The sequence below is a fragment of the Crotalus tigris genome, unplaced genomic scaffold, assembly GCF_016545835.1.
Source record: "Crotalus tigris isolate CLP2741 ecotype Arizona unplaced genomic scaffold, ASM1654583v1 scf7180000023903.560294, whole genome shotgun sequence".
In the NCBI taxonomy this organism is placed as follows: domain Eukaryota; kingdom Metazoa; phylum Chordata; class Lepidosauria; order Squamata; family Viperidae; genus Crotalus; species Crotalus tigris.
Genome location: NW_024100260.1, coordinates 337,147 through 359,324, shown reverse-complemented (window position 1 = coordinate 359,324; position 22,178 = coordinate 337,147). Strand labels below are relative to the sequence as shown.

The following is a 22,178-nucleotide window of genomic DNA, read 5'->3' as shown; positions in this document are numbered from 1 at the left end:
GTGGAACAACCTGCCTCCAGAAGCGGTGAATGCTCCAATACTGGAAGTTTTTAAGAAGGGACTGGACAGCCATTTTTCCGAAATGGTATAGGGTTTCCTGCCTGAGCAAGAGGTTGGACTAGATGACCTCCAAGGTCCCTTCCAACTTTACTACTACTACATATTACATGTTTGCAGTGTGATGTCTGGATTGCCTGAAAAAATACTATTTTTCAGCATCAGTGAATTCTTACTGGAGAGAAACTTTATCAGGGCTTAGGATGTGGCAAAGGATTTCATCTGACAATCAGGTCTTCAGATGCCCTTGAAAAACCCACACAGGAGAAAAAACTTAACATGTGTAGTGTGAGAAAACGTTTCCTTGCCAATTGGAATATCTTGCCTCCTGGAGTTTGTCCGTTTGAAATTGTCTCCTTGGAAATTTTCTTGCCAACTTAAAAATTGTATAATTTTCATTTTCAGAAGTGAAAATGAAAGTCTAATGTGAGTGTGAAAATCTAAAATCTAATGTGAAATTCTCCGGAATCAAAAAAGGACTCCTGCTAAGATCTTGGAAGCCACCAAAAGTCTCTTTTGAGTTGGGCAGGATGAATACATCCAGGAAATATATACAGGCAGTCCTCGACTTATTTTACGACCTTTTTATCTACAGTTGCTGAGTGAGTCATGGCAGTTGATAAATTAGTCCCGCGGTTGTTAAGTGAATCTGGCTTCCCCCATTGACTTTTCTTGTCAGAAGGAAGGCTGCAAAGGGTGACCCTGGGACACAGCAACGGTCATAAGTATGAGCCAGTTGCCAAGCATCTGAATTCTGATCACATGACCATGGGGAGGGCTGCAAAGGTCGTAACTGAAAAACGGTCATAAATCAACTTTTTTTCAGTGCCGTTGTAACTTTGAACGGTCACTAAATGAACTACTGTAAGTCAAGGACTCCCTCTAGAAGCATAGAATACGTATCCTAGAGTGCAGTGGATGGAATCCAGGAAGTAAGAAAGGCTTTGATTATAATTTTGTGGTAATTTTAATATTAATGGAAAAATTGACTGATTTTAAGGCATTAGCTGGTTTTAAAATCGATGGTGAATAGACAAAGAAGTTGACCAAAATATGAAAATGGAAAACCAAAAAGAATTGATGGGAAAAGCGGTTTACAAGAGAAGTAGGACATTTGGGTATTCTTACAAAGAATACAAATATTATGTCAAAATAATTATGGCAAGGCATGGAATAAAATCAAGAAGGATTTGTTAAGATGGAAAAAAAAATACAATTGTCGTTGGGTAGAATTTCTATAATTAAAAATAACATTTAGAACAATTAATCAATGCAATGGCTTCCTTCCAAAAGTTGAGTGCTCCATCTGTGGAGGCTTTTAAGAAGAGATTACACAGTCACTTGTCTAGGATGGTATAGGATCTCTTTCCTGGGAGCTGGGGGTTGAGCTAGATTAGAAGATCTCCAAGATCAACTGTTGTTCTGTATTCTGTTATTCTGTAAAGGTTGCTCATTTGTGGCTTGGAAAATTATACAAGCCCATCAGTTACCCCACGGTCGGCAAACAATGAGGAAAGCAAAGCAGGGCTGGGAGTAAACTATGGTTAAGCCATGATTAAGGCCGGTCTCTCCCCCTGGGGGAGCCACGCCCGGATCCATCACTGCCTCTTTGGAACCGGCAGAACCTCCGCCTCGCCCACCTCCCTACTACGCAGCCCATCCTCCTCAGCCATCTCAGCCTTGCCAGGTGCCGGAAGGGGGATCCCTCGTCTGAGTCTCCCCCAAACCTCGGGGGGAAGCAGGGAAGGAGGATCCCCGGCCGCCTCTTCCCAATCCCTGGCAAGAGGGAGGGAGGGAAAAGGCTCCCGGCCTCTCTGACCTTTGCCCGGCTGTGAAAAAGGCAGCTCGCCCTGCGCCCTCCGAGGCGCCGCTCTAGGAAGCTCCTCTCGTTCTCCCTACTTTCCTCCCCCCCTCCCACCTCTGACGTTTTTTCCGCCTTTTTCCCCCCTGGCGGCAATTTGGGCGGCGGTGCAACTTCTGGGCGTCCGGCAAGGCTGCTCCTCGGCCCCGCTCCGGGCAGGTGGGGCTGCTCCTGCTCTCCCTCGGCCGGCCAGGAGGAAGGTAGCCCCGAGTCCCCCCCCGGGTCCCCGGAGGGTGGCTGAGCCTGCCAGGATCCCGGGTGGATGCAGGGCTGGACGGGGAAAAGGGGGGGGCTCGCCCCACGGAGGGAAAGGGGGGGCTTTTCTTTTGAAGGATTTGTGGGGGGGGAATATGGGGCGATGGAAAGAAAGATCCGCCTTCTCCCTTCAATGGGGGGGGGAGGTTGGTTTAAGGGGGGGAGTTTAAAGTCATTGAATTGAGCTCATGTTCTCCCAACCCAGCAAAGATCCACTTTCTTTCTGCTTAATCTAAAAAGAGAGGAATGAATATTCTTTGCTTTTATTCTCATTCTTTTTCTTTTGTTTCTACAAAGTTGGGCAGAATCTGAAAAAAATCATTGTTTTCCTTGTTTACTATGAAGAGGCTGTGAGGTGGCAGCCCCTTGATGGGTTTTATCAATCAGAATAGAGCTGGAAGGGACCTTGGAGGTCATCTAGTCCAACCCCCTGCTCGGGCAGGAAACCCTACACCATTTCGGACAAATGGCTGTCCAGTCTCTTCTTAAAAACTTCCAGTGTTGGAGCATTTACTGCTTCTCGAGGCAAGCTGTTCCACTGATTAATTGTTCTCACTGTCAGGAAGTTTCTCCTTAGTTCTAGGTTGCTTCTCTCCTTGATTAGTTTCCACCCGTTGCTTCTTGTCCTGCCTTCAGGTGCTTTGGAAAATAGCTTAATTCCCTCTTCTTTATGGCAGCCCGAGATATTGGAATACTGCTATCATGTTCCCCCTTGTCCTTCTCTTCGTTAAACTAGACATACCCAATTCTAGCAACCGTTCCTTATATGTTTTAGCCTCCAGTCCCCTAATCATCTTTGTTGCTCTTCTCTGCACTCTTTCTAGAGTCTCAACATCTTTTTACATCGTGGTGACCAAAACTGGATGCAGTATTCCAAGTGTGGCCTTACCAAGGCATTGAAGAGTGGTATTAATACTTCACGTGATCTTGATTCTATCCCGCTGTTAATGCAGCCTAGCACTGTGTTGGCCTTTTTGGCAGCTGCAGCACACTGCTGGCTCATATTTAGGTGATTGTCTACTAGGACTCCGGGGTCCCTCTCACAGTTACTACTATTGAGCATGGTGCCACCTATGCTGTACTTGTGCATTTGGTTTTTCTTGCCTAAATGTAGAACCTTGCTTTTTTCACCATTGAATTTCATTTTGTTACTTAGTGCCCAGTGTTCAAGTCTGTCCTTTATTATAGGTGTGTTTGTGTGTGTGTGTGTATATATACATCCGCGAAAATCTGAGAAAACATACACACACACACACACACACACACACACACACACACACATTAAAAATAAAAGTAAAAATATGACTCTTGGGAATATCCATACTATTAAAACAATGATCACCAAGAGAATGCTTTAAGAGAATAAAATTACATACACACACAGATAAAAAAAGGATATATGCAGTGTTATCTTCATTTTAGATGTCAAAAGGGTCTCTCTCTCTCTCTCTCTCTGTCTCCCTCCCTTCCTCTCTATCTGCCCTTGGTCTGCCACTCCTCTTCCCCCACTCTCTTTCTTTCTCTCTCTCTTTCCTCTCTCCCTCCCTCTCTTTCTTCTCTTTCTCCCTCCCTCCTATCTGCTGCTCACCTGGGAAGCTTCAAGCTGTTGTCCAACAAGCTCAGGGTTAGGCAACCTCATCTCTTTTATGACTCATGGACTTCAACTCCCAGAATTCCTGAGTCAGCCTAGCTGGGCTAGCTAGCTCTCTCCTGCCCTTCCTGCTTCCTGCTGAGACACAGCAAAGGAAGGAGCTCCGCCCAGTAAGCTTTTCAGCTCCTCGGAGAACACTGTGAGTGCACTCTCTTTTATACATACACACACACACACAAAAACACAAACACACATACACAGAGAGAGAGAGAGAGAAGCAGGGAAGCGCAATTGCCTCTGTCTCTGTCTCTCTCTGCAAAGGCAGAGGAGGCTGGGAGCCACAGGGGAAGGCTCAAAGAGCCACATGCGGCTCCGGAGACGCAGGTTGCCGACCTGTGCCCTATACTATTCCAGACAGGTGGCTGTCCAGTCTCTTCTTAAAAGCCTCCAGTGATGGAGAAACCACAACCTGTGAAGAAAAACTGTTCCATGGGTTAATTGTCTTCACTGTTAGGAAGTTTCTCCTTAATTCCAGATTGCTTTTCTCTTTGATTAGTTTCCATCCATTGTTTATTTTCCTGCCTTCAAGTGCTTTGAAAAACATGTGGACACCCTCTTCTTTGTGGCAGCCTCTCCAATATTGGAATAGTGTTATCATGCCACGCCCGGTCCATCTTTAGTCAAGACTGGCCATAAACAATTCCTGCAACTGTCCTTCACATATTTTTGTCTCCAGGCCTTTAATCATTTTAGTTGCTCTCCTTTACCCTTTTTGCAAGGTCTCAATATCTGTTTTGTAATGTGACCAAACCTGGATGCAGTATTCCAGGCTTGGTCTTACTAATTTACTTGCGTGCGCGCGCACACACACACACACACAAGAAAAAGTAAAAGGCAGGGATCATTAACAATTCAGGCAGACAAATGGGGAGCAAGCGGGAAAGCCATGATAGCGCAGTGGTTAGAATGCAGTTGTTGTTGTTAATTGCAAAGTCGTGTCCGACCCATCACGACCCAATGGACACTGTTCCTCCAGGTCTTCCTGTCCTCTATCATCTTCTGGAGTCCATTTAAGTTCACGCCTAGTGCTTCATAGAATGCAGTATTGCAGGCTAATTCTGTTCACTGCCAGCAGTTTGATTCTCACCGGCTCAAGGTTGACTCAGTCTTCTATCCTTCCGACGTCAGTAAAATGGGGACCCAGATTGTTGGAGGGCAACATGCTGATTCTGTATACCACTTAGAGAGGGCCGTAAAGCACTGTGAAGACGTATATATCTCTTAAGTGCTATTGCTATTCTGTCAGCCATTATGAATCTTTCTCTCTTCTTTTGTTCTTTTTCCTTCATCCAGCAGGGGACACCGGGAAAAGTGGACAAAATTCCAGTTCTGAGATTTTCTGCGTTTGGAAAGCCCTGCAACTGAGAAGGCACCGGAAATTATCCTGGATGGAGAAATACTTTGATAGAAAGTCCCCTCAGAGGAACCAGGAGAGACTCTTCAAGTGCTCTGAGTGCGAGATATCCTTTGCTCACAAATCCCTCCTTTTGATTAACTGGAAGCTGGACAAAGGGAATGGATCCCATCTGTGTTTGATGTGTGGGAACTGGTTTTGTGGTTGTGAAGCTTTGCGAAACATCTCCGGAGCCACCCCGGACTGAAGCCCTACAAATAGGGGAAGCATTTTGCTAAAGGCTGGGACCTCAGAGCTCCTTAGCGTATCCACCAGGGAAAGAGACCTCAGGAAGGCCTCAGTGTTTTTCCAGGCCTCAGAACAGCCCAACTGAAGAGAAACCCTGCAGTTGTGTTCAATGTGGGCTTTGCTTTTCTCAAATCTCAGAGATGCTTAAACATCAACAAATCCACACTGGACAAAAACCTGAACAATGTTTGGAGTGGAGGAAATCTTTTCTTTGAAAAAGGGTCTCCAAATCCATGAGAAAATTCACATGGAAATAAAACCTTATAAATGCTTCGAGTGTGGACAATGTTTCACTCGGAGTTCATCACTTTGCAAGCATAATAAAACACACACAGAGGAGGAAAGCAGAACGTGCCAAGAATGTGGGAAATGTCTTTCCAGCAAATCAGCCCTGCAGCAACATCAGACTGTCCACACTGGGGAGAGCCCTTATGAATGTCTGGAATGTGGGAAATGTTTTTCCAGGAAATCAGTCCTGCAGCAACACCAGATAATCCACACTGGAGAAAGACCCCATGAATGCCCAGAATGTGAGAAACGATTTGGGCGTTCTTCCGCACTTCGGAGACACCAAAAGACGCACACGAGAGAAAAACTCTATAAATGTAACGATTGTGAGAAATGTTTTTCTCGAAAGGGAAGTCTTTTTCGACATCAGATCATCCACACAGGGGAGAAACCCTATCAGTGCATCGAGTGTGGAAAATTTTTTGGTTCAATAGCAAATCTCAGACATCATGAGAAAATTCACAGAGGGGAAAAAAAATTCAAATGTTTAGACTGTGGGAGAGCATTTATTTATTCATCTTATCTTAGAAATCACTGGCAAGTCCATTTAGGAGAGAAGCCCCATAAATGCTCGGAGTGCGATAAATTTTTTTCTAGGAGAGATAGTCTTTTGATACATCAGACAATGCACAGTGGAGAGAAACCATATAAATGTCCGGAGTGTGGGAAGTCTTTTTCTTGTGAAGAATATCTTAAAAAACACGAGAAGATTCACACAGGAAAGAAGCCTTACAAGCATGTAGAAAGAAAGAAAAATAAACTGTGCTCAGAATGTGGGAGATGTTTCTCCCAAAGGGGATACCTAATTCGACATGAGAAACGTCACATCGGAGACAGACCCTATCAATGCCCAGAATGTGACAAGCATTATGTGGTGTCTGCTGAACTCCGGAGACACCAGAAGGGGCACACAGGAGAGAAGCCCTATACATGTGGGGAGTGTGGGAAAGGTTTTCTCAGAACAAGAACGCTTCGGGTTCATGAGAGAATCCACACAGGGGAGAAGCCGTACAAATGTGTGGAGTGTGGGAAATGCTTTTCCCGAAAAGACCACCTTGGACGTCATGAAAAGGTCCATCAAAAAATGAAGCGATAAATATTCATAAAGTATAGAAATTTTGTTGTGCTCAAAAGGGAGATATCAGAAAACTCACATGGGGAAAGGCCTAACAGGCCCTGATGGTGGAACAGTTTTTCATAGTTGTTCAACCCGTACAAGTCATTTAAGAGTTCCTAAACGGGGGGGGGGGGGGGAATTAGAAACTCTTAGATCATGAGAGAGCATTTTTTTTGTCAATCAGCCTTTAAAAATTATACTTTAATCCAGGTGTGTCAAACTCACAGCATTTCGTGACATGTTGGGACTTTTATCATTGCCGACAATGGGGTGGGCGCAGATTTGCTATGATGTATCCAGCCCACGAGCTGGGAGTTTGACACCCCTGTTCTAATCCATATAGGAAAGATGCAGCATAAATGAAGAGAAGGACGAGGGGGGACATGATAGCCGTGTTCCAATATCTCAGGGGCTGCCACAAAGAAGAGAGAGTCAAGCTATTTTCAAAGGCTCCTGAAGGAAGGACCAGAAGCAACGGGTGGAAACTAATCAAGGAGAGAAGCAACCTAGAACTAAGGAAAAACTTCCTGACAGAACAATTAACCAGTGGAACAACCTGCCTCCAGAAGCGGTGAACGCTCCAACACTGGAAGTTTTTAAGAAGAGACTGGACAGCCATTTTTCCGAAATGGTATAGGGTTTCCTGCCTGAGCAGGGGGTTGGACTAGATGACCTCCAAGGTCCCTTCCAACTTTACTACTACTACATATTACATGTTTGCAGTGTGATTGCCTGAAAAAAAAAAATACTCTTTTTCAGCATCAGTGAATTCTTACTGGAGAGAAACTTTTATGAGGGCTTAGGATGTAGCAAAGGTTTTTTATCTGATAATCAGATCTTCAGATGCACAATGAAAAATCCACACAGGAGAAAAACCTTAACACGTGTGTAGTGTGAGAAAACTTTTTCTTCCCAATTGGAACATCTTGCCTCCTGGAGTTTGTCCGTTTGAAACTGCCTCTTTGGAAATTTTCTTGCCAATTTAAAAATTTTATATATTTTTTTAAAATTTAATTATAAGAATATGAAGGTCTAAAGTGAGTGTGAAAATCTAATGTGAAATTCTCCGGAATCAAAAAAGGACTCCTGCTTTGGGCAGGGAGGGTTGGACTAGAAGACTACAACACTTGTTGTTCTGTGATAGGTCCCTTGTAGCTCTGTGATTCTAGGACTTTAAAAAGAAAAAGGGAAAGGGACAGTGAAAAAGAAAAAGTGTGTATGGGAGGGGGGTGCAGACGAAAAAGGAAAAAAGCTAAGGATTCTGCTAAAATCTTGGAAGCCACCAAAAGTCTCTTTTGAGTTGGGCAGGATTAATACATCCAGGAAAGACATACAGGCAGTCCTCGACTTATTTTACGAACTTTTTATCTACAGTTGCTGAGTGAATCACTGCAGTTGATAACTTAGTCACACGGTTGTTGTGAATCTGGCTTCCCCCATTGACTTTGCTTGTCAGAAGGAAGACTGCAAAAGGGGATCACGTGACCCTGGGACATAGCAATGGTCATAAGTATGAGCCAGTTGCCAAGCATCTGAATTCTGATCACATGACCATGGGGAGGCTGCAAAGGTCGTAACTGAAAAACAGCCATAAATCACATGGAATATGTATCCTAGAGCGCAGCGGATGGAAGTAAGAAGGGCTTTGATTATAATTTTGTGGTAATTTTAAAAGACCTTTTGGAAGAAACCATAATAGTGGTAATGGAAAAATTAACAGATTTTAGGGCATTAGCTGGTTTTAAAATCAGTGGCAAATGGACAAAGAAGTTGACCAAAATATAAAACTGGAAGACCAAAAAGAATTGATGGGAAAAAGCGATTTAAAAGAAATGAGACAAAAGTAAGATATTTGGGTAGTTTTACAAAGAATACAAATTCTGTGTCAAAATAATTATGATAAGGCATGAATTAAATAAAGGCTGATGTGTTAAGATGTGAAAAAATAATTGTTGGGTAGAATTTCTATCATTAAAAATGACTATATTACATAGAGTGATGTTTCTGTTTTAAACAATACCTATCTAGACCAGGGCTTTTCAACCAGTGGTACGGGTACCACCTGTGGTACATTGGCACCTGGCAGGTGGTACGCGACCAACCTAGAAAAGTAGCGGGGGAGGGGAATGAGCTGAACCAGTGGCAGCACCGCACAAGCCTGAGCGCGAGATGGCTGGAGCTGCAGGGCTATCAGGGCTCAGCGGAAGCGCCAGGATCAGCGCCAGGCTCCAGCTGGAGCTCAGCACTGATCTGGTGCTTCTGCTGAGCCCAGAAGCACCGATCAGCTGGAATGTTGCAGCATCTCCAGGGTCTTGTGATTTACATTCAGATGCTTGGCAACTGATTCATATTTATGACGCTCACAATGTCCCAGGGTCATGTGAAGTGACCAAAACCTGCTGCAACCACCCAGCAGACGGGAATAAAAACCAACCCCCACCCCCGCTGCCAATGCTCAACAGAAATGCTCACAATGAAAGCCTCGGACAGGAGGAAGAGCGCCATCGGGCGGTGTCTTGCTCGGCTGTGGCTTGGGCAGCCCTTTTTTCAGTGCCATGGTAACTTCGAACAGTCACTAAGCGAACTGTTGTAAATCGACGACTACCTGTACTTTATCACTTTTCCTTTGGGGGGGGTCATCAAGTTTTTGACACCTTGCTAGGCGACTGGTGGTATTCGGATATTGCCATATCCTAAGAGTGGGACAATGGGTGAAAAGGTTGAAAAGCCCTAATCTAGACAACGGGTGCACCACTAAAGAAATGGCAGGAAGATATATCTAAGCTTACATGGCAGGAGAAAAAACAAGAGTTTAATTGGAAACTCTTCAAGAGGAAAGAGAGTGCTTGGTCACGTTGATGGAAGAGACCTTGGAGGTCACCTAGTCCAACCCCCCCACTCAGGCAGGAAACACTATATAGAGTCGTTGTATGCAAGCCGTTTGTTCCGTATTGTGTTCAGAGTGGGTGCATTGGATTTCTTCTTTAGATTCATTTCTTTTAGAATCTGTTTCTCTACAAAGGAAACTGGCAAGTGGTAGAGCAAGTCAATGAGAGAAATGGGGGGGGGGAAAGGAAGGGAAAAACGAACTGAGCTGTAAATGAGAGAAGGGAGAAAGAGGGAGCTGAGGGAGGAGAGGAAGAGGAGGAGATTCAAGGTGTCTTGTGGCCTTGACCAGGACAGCCTCAGAGGCCTAAACACAACTGAAAAGAAAAAGCATTGAATATGAAAAAAAATCATGTTAATTCTATAATTTTGCTAACCTTTAAAGGCCGCGAGGTAAAATTCAATTTTGCCCTTAGCAAAATTCTGTAAAGCTTGCTCATTTGTGGCTTGGAAAATTAGCCAAACCCACCAGTTACCCCACCGTGAGCAATGAGCAAAGCAAAGCAGGGCTGGGAGTAAACTATGATTAAGCCATGATTAAGGCAGGTCTCTCTCTCTCCCTGGGGGGGCCACGCCTGGATCCATCATCGCCTCTTTGGAACCGGCAGAACCTCCGCCTCGCCCACCTCCCTACTACGCAGCCCATCCTCCTCAGCCTTCCCAGGTGCCGGAAGGGGGATCCCTCGTCCGAGTCCCCGCCAGACCTGGGGGGGGGGGGGAAGCAGGGAGCGAGGATCCCCGGCCGCCTCTTCCCAATCCAGGGAGGGAGGGAGGGAAAGGCTAACGGGCTATCCGACCTCCGCCCGGCTGTGAAAAAGGCGGCTCGCCCGTCGCCCTCCGAGGCGCCGCTCTCGGAAGCTCCTCTCGTTCTCCCTCCCCCCTCCCACCTCTGACGTTTTTTCCGCCTTTTTCCCCCCTGGCGGCATTTTGGGCGGCGGTGCAACTTCTGGGCGTCCGGCAAGGCTGCTCCTCGGCCCCGCTCCGGGCAGGTGGGGCTGCTCCTGCTCTCCCTCGGCCGGCCAGGAGGAAGGTAGCCCCGAGTCCCCCCCCGGGTCCCCGGAGGGTGGCTGAGCCTGCCAGGATCCCGGGTGGATGCAGGGCTGGACGGGGAAAAGGGGGGGCTCGCCCCACGGAGGGAAAGGGGGGCTTTTCTTTTGAAGGATTTGGGGGGGGGAATATGGGGCGATGGAAAGAAAGACCCGCCTTCTCCCTTCAGTTAGGGGGAGGTTGGTTTAAGGGGGGGAGTTTAAAGTCATTGAATTGAGCTCATGTTCTCCCAACCCAGCAAAGATCCACTTTCTTTCTGCTTAATCTAAAAAGAGAGGAATGAATATTCTTTGCTTTTATTCTCATTCTTTTTCTTTTGTTTCTACAAAGTTGGGCAGAATCTGAAAAAAATCATTGTTTTCCTTCTTTATTATGAAGAGGCTGTGAGGTGGCAGCCCCTTGATGGGTTTTATCAATCAGAATAGAGCTGGAAGGGACCTTGGAGGTCTTCTAGTCCAACCCCTTGCTCAAGCAGGAGACCCTATACCAGGGGCAGGCAACCCAAAACACTCAAAGAGCCACTTGGACCCATTTCCCACGAAAAACAAAACATCGGGAGTCGCAAAACCCTTTTGATATCTAAAATGAAGATAACACTGCATATATCCTTTTTTATAATAATAATAGTAGTAGTAGTAAAGTTGGAAGGGACCTTGGAGGTCATCTAGTCCAACCCCCTGCTTGGGCAGGAAACCCTACACCATTTCGGACAAATGGCTGTCCAGTCTCTTCTTAAAAACTTCCAGTGTTGGAGCATTTACTGCTTCTCGAGGCAAGCTGTTCCACTGATTAATTGTTCTCACTGTCAGGAAGTTTCTCCTTAGTTCTAGGTTGCTTCTCTCCTTGATGAGTTTCCACCCGTTTCTTCTTGTCCTGCCTTCAGGTGCTTTGGAAAATAGCTTAATTCCCTCTTCTTTATGGCAGCCCCTGAGATATTGGAATACTGCTATCATGTCCCCCCTTGTCCTTCTCTTCGTTAAACTAGACCTACCCAATTCTAGCAACCGGTCCTTATATGTTTTAGCCTCCAGTCCCCTAATCATCTTTGTTGCTCTTCTCTGTACTCTTTCTAGAGTCTCAACATCTTTTTTACATCACGGTGACCAAAACTGGATGCAGTATTCCAGGTGTGGCCTTACCAAGGCATTGAAGAGTGGTATTAATACTTCACTTGATCTTGATTCTATCCCTCTGTTAATGCAGCCTAGCACTGTGTTGGCCTTTTTGGCAGCTGCAGCACACTGCTGGCTCATATTTAAGTGATTGTCTACTAGGACTCCGAGGTCCCTCTCACAGTTACTACTATTGAGCATGGTGCCACCTATGCTGTACTTGTGCATTTGGTTTTTCTTGCCTAAATGTAGAACCTTGCTTTTTTCACCATTGAATTTCATTTTGTTACTTAGTGCCCAGTGTTCAAGTCTGTCCTTTATTATAGGTGTGTTTGTGTGTGTGTGTGTATATATACATCCGCGAAAATCTGAGAAAACATATATATATATATATATATATATATATATATATATATATACATACACACACACACTCTCTTGGGAATATCCATACTATTCAAACAATGATCACCAAGAGAATGCTTTAAGAGAATAAAATTACATACACAGGTAAAAAAAGGATATATGCAGTGTTATTTTCATTTTAGATGTCAAAAGGGTCTCTCTCTCTTTGTCTCTCTCCCTCCCTCTCTATCTGCCCTTGGTCTGCCACTCCTTTTCCCCCACTCTCTTTCTTTCTCTCTCTCTTTCCTCTCTCTCTCTCCCTCCCTCCCTCCCTCTCTCTCCTCTCTCTTTCTCCCTCCCTACTATCTGCTGCTCACCTGGCAAGCTTGAAGCTGTTGTCCAACAAGCTCAGGGGTATGCAACCTCGTCTCTTTTATGACTCATGGACTTCAACTCCCAGAATTCCTGAGTCAGCCTAGCTGGGCTAGCTAGCTCTCTCCTGCCCTTCCTGCTTCCTGCAGAGACACAGCAAAGGGAGGAGCTCCGCCCAGTAAGCTTTTCAGCTCCTCGGAGAACACTGAGTGCACTCTCTTTTATACATACACACACACACAAAAACACAAACACACACACACAGACACACAGAGAGAGAAGCAGGGAAGCGCAATTGCCTCTCTCTGTCTCTGTCTCTCTCTGCAAATGCAGAGGAGGCTGGGAGCCACAGGGGAAGGCTCAAAGAGCTGCATGCGGCTCCGGAGCCGCAGGTTGCCGACCTGTGCCCTATACTATTTTGGACAGGTGGCTGTCCAGTCTCTTCTTAAAAGCCTCCAGTGATGGAGAAACCACAACCTGTGAAGAAAAACTGTTCCATGGGTTAATTGTCTTAACTGTTAGGAAGTTTCTCCTTAGTTCCAGGTTGCTTTTCTCTTTGATTAGTTTCCATCCATTGTTTATTTTCCTGCCTTCAAGTACTTTGAAAAACAGGTGGATCCCCTCTTCTTTGTGGCAGCACCCCCAATATTGGAATACTGTTATCATGTCACGCCTGGTCCATCTTTACTCTAGACTGGCCATAAACAGTTTCTTCAACTGTCCTTCACATGTTTTTGTCTCCAAGCCTTTAATCATTTTAGTTGCTCTCCTTTGCCCTTTTTGCAAGGTCTCAATATCTGTTTTGTAATGTGACCAAACCTGGATGCAGTATTCCAGGCTTGGTCTTACTAATTTACTTGCGTGCGCGCACACACACACACACACACAAGAAAAAGTAAAAGGCAGGGATCATTAACAATTCAGGCAGACAAATGGGGAGCAAGCGGGAAAGCCATGATAGCGCAGTGGTTAGAATGCAGTTGTTGTTGTTAATTGCAAAGTCGTGTCCGACCCATCACGACCCAATGGACACTGTTCCTCCAGGTCTTCCTGTCCTCTATCATCTTCTGGAGTCCATTTAAGTTCACGCCTAGTGCTTCATAGAATGCAGTATTGCAGGCTAATTCTGTTCACTGCCAGCAGTTTGATTCTCACCGGCTCAAGGTTGACTCAGTCTTCTATCCTTCCGACGTCAGTAAAATGGGGACCCAGATTGTTGGAGGGCAACATGCTGATTCTGTATACCACTTAGAGAGGGCCGTAAAGCACTGGGAAGCGGTATATATATCTTAAGTGCTATTGCTATTCTGTCAGCCATTATGAATCTTTCTCTCTTCTTTTCTTCTTTTTCCTTCATCCAGCAGGGGACACCAGAAAAAGTGGACAAAGTTCCAGTTCTGAGATTTTCAGCGTTTAGAAAGCCCTGCAACTGAGAAGGCACCGGAAATTATCCTGGATGGAGAAATACTTTGATAGCAACACTCAGAGGAACCAGGAGAGACTCTTCAAGTGCTCTGAGTGCGAGATATCCTTTGCTCACAAATCCCTCCTTTTGATTAACCGGAAGCTGGACAAGGGGAATGGATCCCATCTGTGTTTGCAGTGTGGAAACTCGTTTCGTGGCTGTGGAGCTTTGCCAAATATCTCCGGAGCCACCCCGGACTGAAGCCCTACAAATGGGGGAAGCATTTTGCTAAAGGCTGGGACATCAGAGCTCCTTAGTGTATCCACCAGGGAAAGAGACCTCAGGAAGGCCTCAGTGTTTTTCCAGGCCTCAGAACAGCCCAACTGAAGAGAAACCCTGCAATTGTGTGCAATGTGGGCTTTGCTTTTCTCAAAACTCAGAGATGCTTAAACATCAACAAATCCACACTGGACAAAAACCTTATCAGTGTCTGGAGTGGGGGAAATCTTTTGTTGGAAAAACAAGACTCAAAATCCACGGGAAAATTTACATGGAAATAAAGCCTTATAAATGCTTCAACTGTGGAAAATGTTTCACTCGGAGTTCATCACTTTACAAACATAATAAAACACACACAGAGGAGGAAAGCAGAACGTGCCAAGAATGTGGGAAATGTCTTTCCAGCAAATCAGCCCTGCAGCAACATCAGACAGTCCACACTGGGGAGAGACCTTATCAATGTCTGGAGTGTGGGAAATGTTTTTCCACCAAATCAGCCCGGCAGCGACATCAGACAGTCCACACTGTTGAGAGACCTTATGAATGTCTGGAATGTGGGAAATGTTTTTCCAGGAAATCAGTCCTGCAGCAACACCAGAGAATCCACACTGGGGAAAGACCCTATGAATGCCCAGAATGTGAGAAACGATTTGGAAGTTCTTCCACACTTTGGAGTCACCAAAAGACGCACACGAGAGAAAAACTGTATAAATGTAACGATTGTGAGAAATGTTTTTCTCTAAGGGAAAAGCTTTTTCAACATCAGATCATCCACACAGGGGAGAAACCCTACCAGTGCATCGAGTGTGGAAAGTGTTTTTGTTCGATAGCAAATCTCAGACATCATGAGAAAATTCACAGAGGGGAAAAAAAATTCAAATGTTTAGACTGTGGGAAAGCATTTATCCAATCAGCTCATCTTAGACGTCACTGGCAAGTCCATATAGGAGAGAAGCCCCATAAATGCTCAGAGTGCGATAAATGTTTTTCTAAGAAAAATAGACTTCTGATACATCAGAGACTCCACAGTGGAGAGAAACCATATAAATGTCCAGAGTGTGGGAAGTCTTTTTCTTGTGAACAATATCTTAGACAACACAAAATGATTCACACAACAAAGAAATCTTACTTGTGCGTAGAAAGAAATAAAAATGAAATGTGTTCAGAATGTGGGAGATGTTTCTCCCAAAGGTCACACCTAATTCGACATGAGAGACTTCACACTGGAGACAGGCCCTATCAATGCCCAGAATGTGGGAAGCGATTTGTGGAGTCTTCTGAACTCCAGAGACACCAGAGGGGGCACACAGGGGAGAAGCCCTATAAATGTGGGGATTGTGCGAAAGGTTTTCTCACAGCAACACTGCTTCGGGTTCATGAGAGAATCCACACAGGGGAGAAACCGTACAAATGTGTGGAGTGTGGGAAATGCTTTTCCCAAAAACAACACCTCAGAAGTCATCAAAAGGTCCATCAAAGAATGAAGCCATAAAGACTCATAAAGTGTAGAAATGTTTTGCTCAAAAGGGAGGTATCAGAAAACTCATATGGGAAAAGGCCTAACAGGCCCTGATGGTGGAACAGTTTTTCTTTTTTTTTTATTGAAAGAGTTTTATTGACAATTAACAAAAAATTTTAAACCCACAAACCCACCCACCCCCACCCCCCTACCCACCCCCACTTCTGAGAGCCGAGTACAGGGTTATTACAAACATATTAAACAAAATCTAATTAAATTTAACAAATTGTACAATAACTAAATTCATACTTAACCCTTAACTCCCTTTAAACCTTAATATCATATATAAACAAATCCATTTTAAAACAATTATTATAAAGAACCATAATAACAGTAAATAAACTAAATAATTTCCATTATAAAATGCTATTAATAATTATTATTTAAAATTTAATCATAAAATAAATGGAACTTTTTAGTTTCATATTTAATCTGAATATAATCTATCCATCTTCCCCATACCATAATATATCTTTCTTGTGTATGATCCTTTGAATAAGCAGAAATTTTAGCCATTTCTGCTAAATTAGAAACCTTAAGTGTCCATTCTTCTATAGTAAGCAACGAATCTTTCTTCCAATATTGACCTACCAATAGCCTTGCTGCTGTTACTAAATTCAACATTAAAATAGTTTCTTTAACATCAAAATCCTCAAAAATCCCTAGTAAAAATAGTTGAGGAGTAAACTTTATCTTCCTTTTAAAAATCTTTTGAATGTTCCACCAAAGCATAATCCAAAAAGCCTTAATATTTTTACAAGTCCACCAAATGAAAATAAGTTGCATCAGAACTACCGCATCTCCAACATTTAGGCTGTAAATTAGGATACACACAAGACAACTTTTTAGGATCCAAATGCTACCTATAAAACATTTTATAAAAATTTTCCCTTAAATTTTGAGCCTGTGTAAATTTAACATTTCTGATCCAAATTATCTCCCATAAATCCAATGGAATCGGTTCCTGGATATTCTGAGCCCATTTAACCATACAATCTTTAACCAATTCCGTTTCCGAATCCAATTCTATTAACGCATTATAAATTCTTTTTATGTGAGCCTGATTCTGATCTTTAATTTGAATTACCAAATTTTCATCTAATGTTATTCCTACTTTCTTATCTAAAGTCCACCTATCCACTATTTGTAAATACTGGAACCATGACTGTAAAATATTTTCTTGCCTTAATACATTTAAAGATTTTAATTGTCAGTCAGTACCTGACCAAATAAGTAATTCTTTATATGGAATTTTTTCAAAATTCATCCCCTTAGAAATCCCCTCAATTGCATGTCCAGGAATCCCCCAAATAGGTATTTTGTAATTTAACCTGTAATAATACTTCTTCCAAACTCGAAGTAAGGCATTTCTTAAAATATGCGATTTAAAAGCTCGATCTACTTTCTTATTGAAAATTAAATATGCATGCCAACCATATAATAAATCCCACCCTTCAAGAGAAAGAATATTTTTGTTAGATTAAGCCAATCACTTATCAAAGTTAGTGTGGCTACATCATAATATAATTTCAAATTAGATGCCTTAAGCCCTCCTCTTTCTCGAGCATCTTGCAAAATCTTAAACTTCACCCTTGGTTTCTTCCCAGCCCATATACATTTATTGATACCCTTCTGCCGCTCATCCAAATTAGCATCTTTTTTTAAAATGGGTATCATTTGAAACAAAAAAAGAAACTTTGGTAGAACATTCATTTTTACAGCTGAAATTCTCCCCAACAACGACAGTTGTAATTTTTTCCAATCATTTAAATCCTTTTGTACTTTTGTCCATAATAATTCATAATTATTCTTATACAATTTTCCATTAGAAGCAGTTATATATACTCCCAAGTATTTAACCTTTTTCACTATCTGAAAACCTGTAAGTTTAACTAAAATTTCATTTTCCCTCTCAGTCATATTCTTAGATAATATTTTAGTCTTATTTTTATTTACTTTAAAACCAGAAACTTTCCCATATTGAATTATAAGTTCCAACAAATGACTAACCGATTGAGTCGTTTGTAATAAAGTTAAAACCAAATCATCCGCAAAAGCTCTCAATCTATACTCATTCTTGTTTATTTTTATTCCCTTAAGTACAGTTGACTCTCGAATCTGAATTAACAAAATCTCCATTGTTAAAACAAATAACAATGGGGATAATGGACATCCTTGTCTTGTACCCTTTTCAATATTAAAAGTCTCTGTCAATCCCCCATTAATAATAATTTGAGCAGACTGTTGTTGATATATAGCCTTGAGAGCATATAAAAACTTATCTCCAAAATTCATTTTCTCTATAAGTAAAAATAAAAATTGCCAATCTAATTGATCAAAAGCTTTCTCAGCATCCAGAAATATAAATGCCACAGGGATCTGATTATTCTTATCCAAGTACTCAATTAAGTTAATAATTTGTCTTACATTGTATTTCATATATTTTCCTGTTATAAATCCAGACTGATCATTATGAATTAAATCCTTCATAACCTGCATTAAATCTATTTGCCAAGATTTTAGAAAAAAAATCTTATAATCTGTATTTAAAAGAGAGATAGGTCTATAATCTATAATTCTTAGGTTCATTAAGATCCTCCTTCGGGATCAATGATATAAAAGACCTTCTCCAGGAAGGGGGAACCGGAGCTCCCAGCAAAATACCATTAAAAAGTTCTTTTAATGGCTCTATCATCTCTTCAGATAACATTTATAATACTTTGCCGTTAGTCCAGTGGTTCTCAACCTTTTTAATGCCGCGGCCCCCAACCGGTCGTAAGTCGAGGACTACTCAATCGGTCGTAAGTCGAGGATACTCAACTGGTATAGCACCGTTTGCAGAATGGGACTTTTGGCGGGCTCAGCAGGGCAGAGACAGCCTGGACAATTCCTATTGGCTTTTGAAAGCCAATAGAATTAGACTCTATTCAAGAGAGTCTATTCTATTGGCTTTCAAAAGCCAATAGAATAAAAGGGAGTAGCACAGCTAAGGAAAAGGGGGGAAAAAATGGCAGACTGCGTTGTATGGCGACCCCTGTGAAATGGTCGTTCGACCCCAAATGGGGTCCCGACCCACAGGTTGAGAACCACTGCGTTAGTCCATCTGTACCTGGGGCCGGAACAGTTTTTCATAGTTGTTCACCCTTTTGTTGTTGTTGTTAATTGCGAAGTCGTGTCCGACCCATCGCGAACCCATGGACAATGTTCCTCCAGGTCTTCCTATCCTCTACCATCTTCTGGAGTCCATTTAAGTTCACACCTACTGCTTCAGTGACTCCATCCTGTAAGAGTTCCTAAAAAGGAGGGGGGGGGAGATTGGAAACTCTTAGATCCTGAGAGAGCATTTTTGTCAATCATCCCTTAAAAACCATACTTTAATCCATATAGGAAAGATGCAGCATAAATGTTTGGAGTGTGATGTATGTTTTGCCTGAAAAAATACTCTTTTTCAGCATCAGTGAATTCTTACTGGAGAGAAACTTTTATGAGGGCTTAGGATGTCGGAAAGGTTTTCATCTGACAATCAGGTCTTCAGATGCACAATGAAAAATCCACACAGGAGAAAAACCTTAATACGTGTGTAGTGTGAGAAAACCTTTCCTTCCCAATTGGAACATCTTGCCTCCTGGAGTTTGTCCCTTTGAAATTGCCCCCTTGAAAATTTTCTTGCCCACTTAAAATTTTTATAATTTTTTAAAAAAATTTCATTTTCAGAAGCGAATATGAAAGTCTAATGTGAGTGTGAAAATCTAAAATCTAATGTGAAATTCTCCGGAATCAAAAAAGGACTCCTGCTAAGATCTTGGAAGCCACCAGAAGTCTCTTTTGAGTTGGGCAGGATTAATACATCCAGGAAAGACATACAGGCAGTCCTCGACTTATTTTAAGACCTTTTTTCCCACAGTTGCTGTGTGAATCACTGCAGTTGATAAGTTAGTCACGCGGTTGTTAAGTGAATCTGGCTTCCCCCATTGACTTTGCTTGTCAGAAAGAAGGCTGCAAAAGGGGATCACGTGACCCTGGGACACAGCAACGATCATAAGTATGAGCCGGTTGCCAAGCATCTGAATTCTGATCACATGACCATGGGGATGCTGTAAAGGTCATAAATGAAAAATAGACATAAGTCAACTTTTTTTCAGTGCCGTTGTAACTTTGAACGGTCACTAAATGAACTATTGTAAGTCAAGGACTCCCAGTAGAAGCATAGAATATGTATCCTAGAGCGCAGTGGATGGAAGCCCAGAAGTAAGAAGGGCTTTGATTATAATTTTGTGGTAATTTTAAAAGACCTTTTGGAAGAAACCATGATATTAACGGAAAAATGGATTGATTTTAAGGCATTAGCTGGTTTTAAAATCGATGGTGAATAGACAAAGAAGTTGACCAAAATATGAAAATGGAAGACCAAAAAGAATTGATGGAAAAAGCGGTTTAAAAGAGAAGTAAGACATTTGGGTATTCTTACAAAGAATACGAATTCTATGTCAAATTAATTATGACAAGGCTTGGAATGAAATCAAGAAGGATTTGTTAAGATGGGGAAAAAAATTACAATTATTGTTGGGTAGAATTTCTATAATTAAAAATAACTATAATACCTAGACTAATGTTTCTGTTTTAAACAATGCCTATGTGGACAACGGGTGCACCACTAAAGAAATGGCAGGAAATATAGCTAAGCTTATATGGCAGGAGAGAAGCCAAGAGTTTAATTGGAAACTCTTCAAGAGGAAACAGTGCTTGGTAATAATGATGATGATGGAAGGGATCTTGGAGGTCATCTAGTCCAACCCCCCCCCCCCCCGCTCAGGCAGGAAACCCTATATAGGGTCATTCTTTTATGGAAGCTGTTTGTTCCCTATTGTGTTCAAAGTGGGTGCATTGGATTTCTTCTTTAGGTTCATTTCTTTTAGAACCTGTTTCTCTACAAAGGAAACTGGCAAGTGGTAGAGCAAGTCAATGAGCGAAATGGGGGGGGGAAAGGAAGGGAAAAACAACTGAGCTGTAAATGAGAGAAGGGAGAAAAAGGGAGCTGAGGGGGGAGAGGAAGAGGAGGAGATTCAAGATGTCTTGTGGCCTTGACCAGGACAGCCTCAGAGGCCTAAACACAACTGAAAAGAAAAAGCATTGAATATGAAAGAGGAGGAAAAAAATCATGTTAATTCTATAATTTTGCTAACCCATAAAGGCCGTGAGGTAAAATTTAATTTTGCCCCTAGCACATCTTCCAAAGCGGGGAGCAGTCTTCAGCAGAAAAAATACGAATCCCTCAGCTAAATCATTACTTTAACCATGGTTTCTAGCGCTTCTTCCCTTGGTGAAGGGATTCCCGTGGTTGTGTGGATATAACACATGAAGCGAAAATAAAGGAGGCCAAAGTCTAACTTGGGCAGATAGGATGATCTAGTGCAGTGTTTCTCAACCTTGACAATTTTAAGGCATGTGGACTTCAACTCCCAGAATTTCACAGCCAGCATTGCTGGCTGTGGAATTCTGGGAGTTGAAGTCCACATGCCTTAAAATTGTCAAGGTTGAGAAACACTGATCTAGTGGTAGTTTTGGACAAAAGATGGCCTCAGGGCGGAGTGGGCATGGCCACCTTGATGTCGCTCGTGAGGAGGGCCACTTGGGGCTCAGAAGGGTTGGGGGAGGCTTCTGGCGAGTGGAGCAGGAGGCTCATCCTGCGGGGTGAGGCGAGGCAGGGGACAAGGCGGGGGTGCCATTGCTGTGGGGCAAGGCAAGGTGAGGCAGGGGCCAGGGTGGCTGCTGCCTCACAACATCAGGCCCCGCACACAGAAGCCAGTGAGCGCACGGTGGCCGATGATGTTCGTCAGCAGCCACAGCCTGCCGGCCCCTCGACCAGCACTCTGGGGCTCCATAGCCCACTGCAAATACCAGGCCAGCCCTCCAGCAGCAGGCAGAGCAGGCGAGGGGGGAGGCCCGTGATGCAGACCGCTGGACATGCCTACTCCAATCTCTTTTTGCTTGTGGTTGGAGAGCAGCTTGCTGCCGGTCATCTCCTTGGCCCCCTCATAGATCTTGCCGTTGGCCCACATGTGGAGCCTGTTCCCCTTGTACGCCCGACGTAACCCCCCGCCTTTTGGCCGCCGCTGCCAGCAACTCGTGCAGGTCCGTTAGGCTACCACTGCCTCCTGCCCAGCCCCACGCATTGCCCAGGCACCACTGCGAACTCTGCTGCCTCGTTTGGGCCTGCTGAGGCCAGCGAGCAGCCGAGTAAGCTCCAGACACCCAGCCGCCCCTCCTCCTCCACTGTGTGGCTGGCTGGCCTGACAATGAGGGCACATCCCCACAAATGGAGAGACAAGACTCGGGCACAAC

The 22,178-nt window shown here is 43.5% G+C and overlaps 1 protein-coding gene across 1 annotated transcript; it reads left to right on the top strand.

Annotated features, from left to right (window-relative positions):
* Positions 1–37: 37 nt before the first annotated feature.
* LOC120298466 (zinc finger protein 91-like) lies at positions 38–15,970 on the top strand. The gene is made up of 4 exons (XM_039322241.1): positions 38–659; positions 5,118–6,847; positions 14,051–14,247; positions 14,333–15,970. The coding sequence occupies exons 2-4, from the start codon at positions 5,651–5,653 to the stop codon at positions 15,807–15,809; spliced, it is 2,871 nt and encodes a 956-aa protein (XP_039178175.1). The 5' UTR covers positions 38–659; positions 5,118–5,650; the 3' UTR covers positions 15,810–15,970.
* Positions 15,971–22,178: the final 6,208 nt, after the last annotated feature.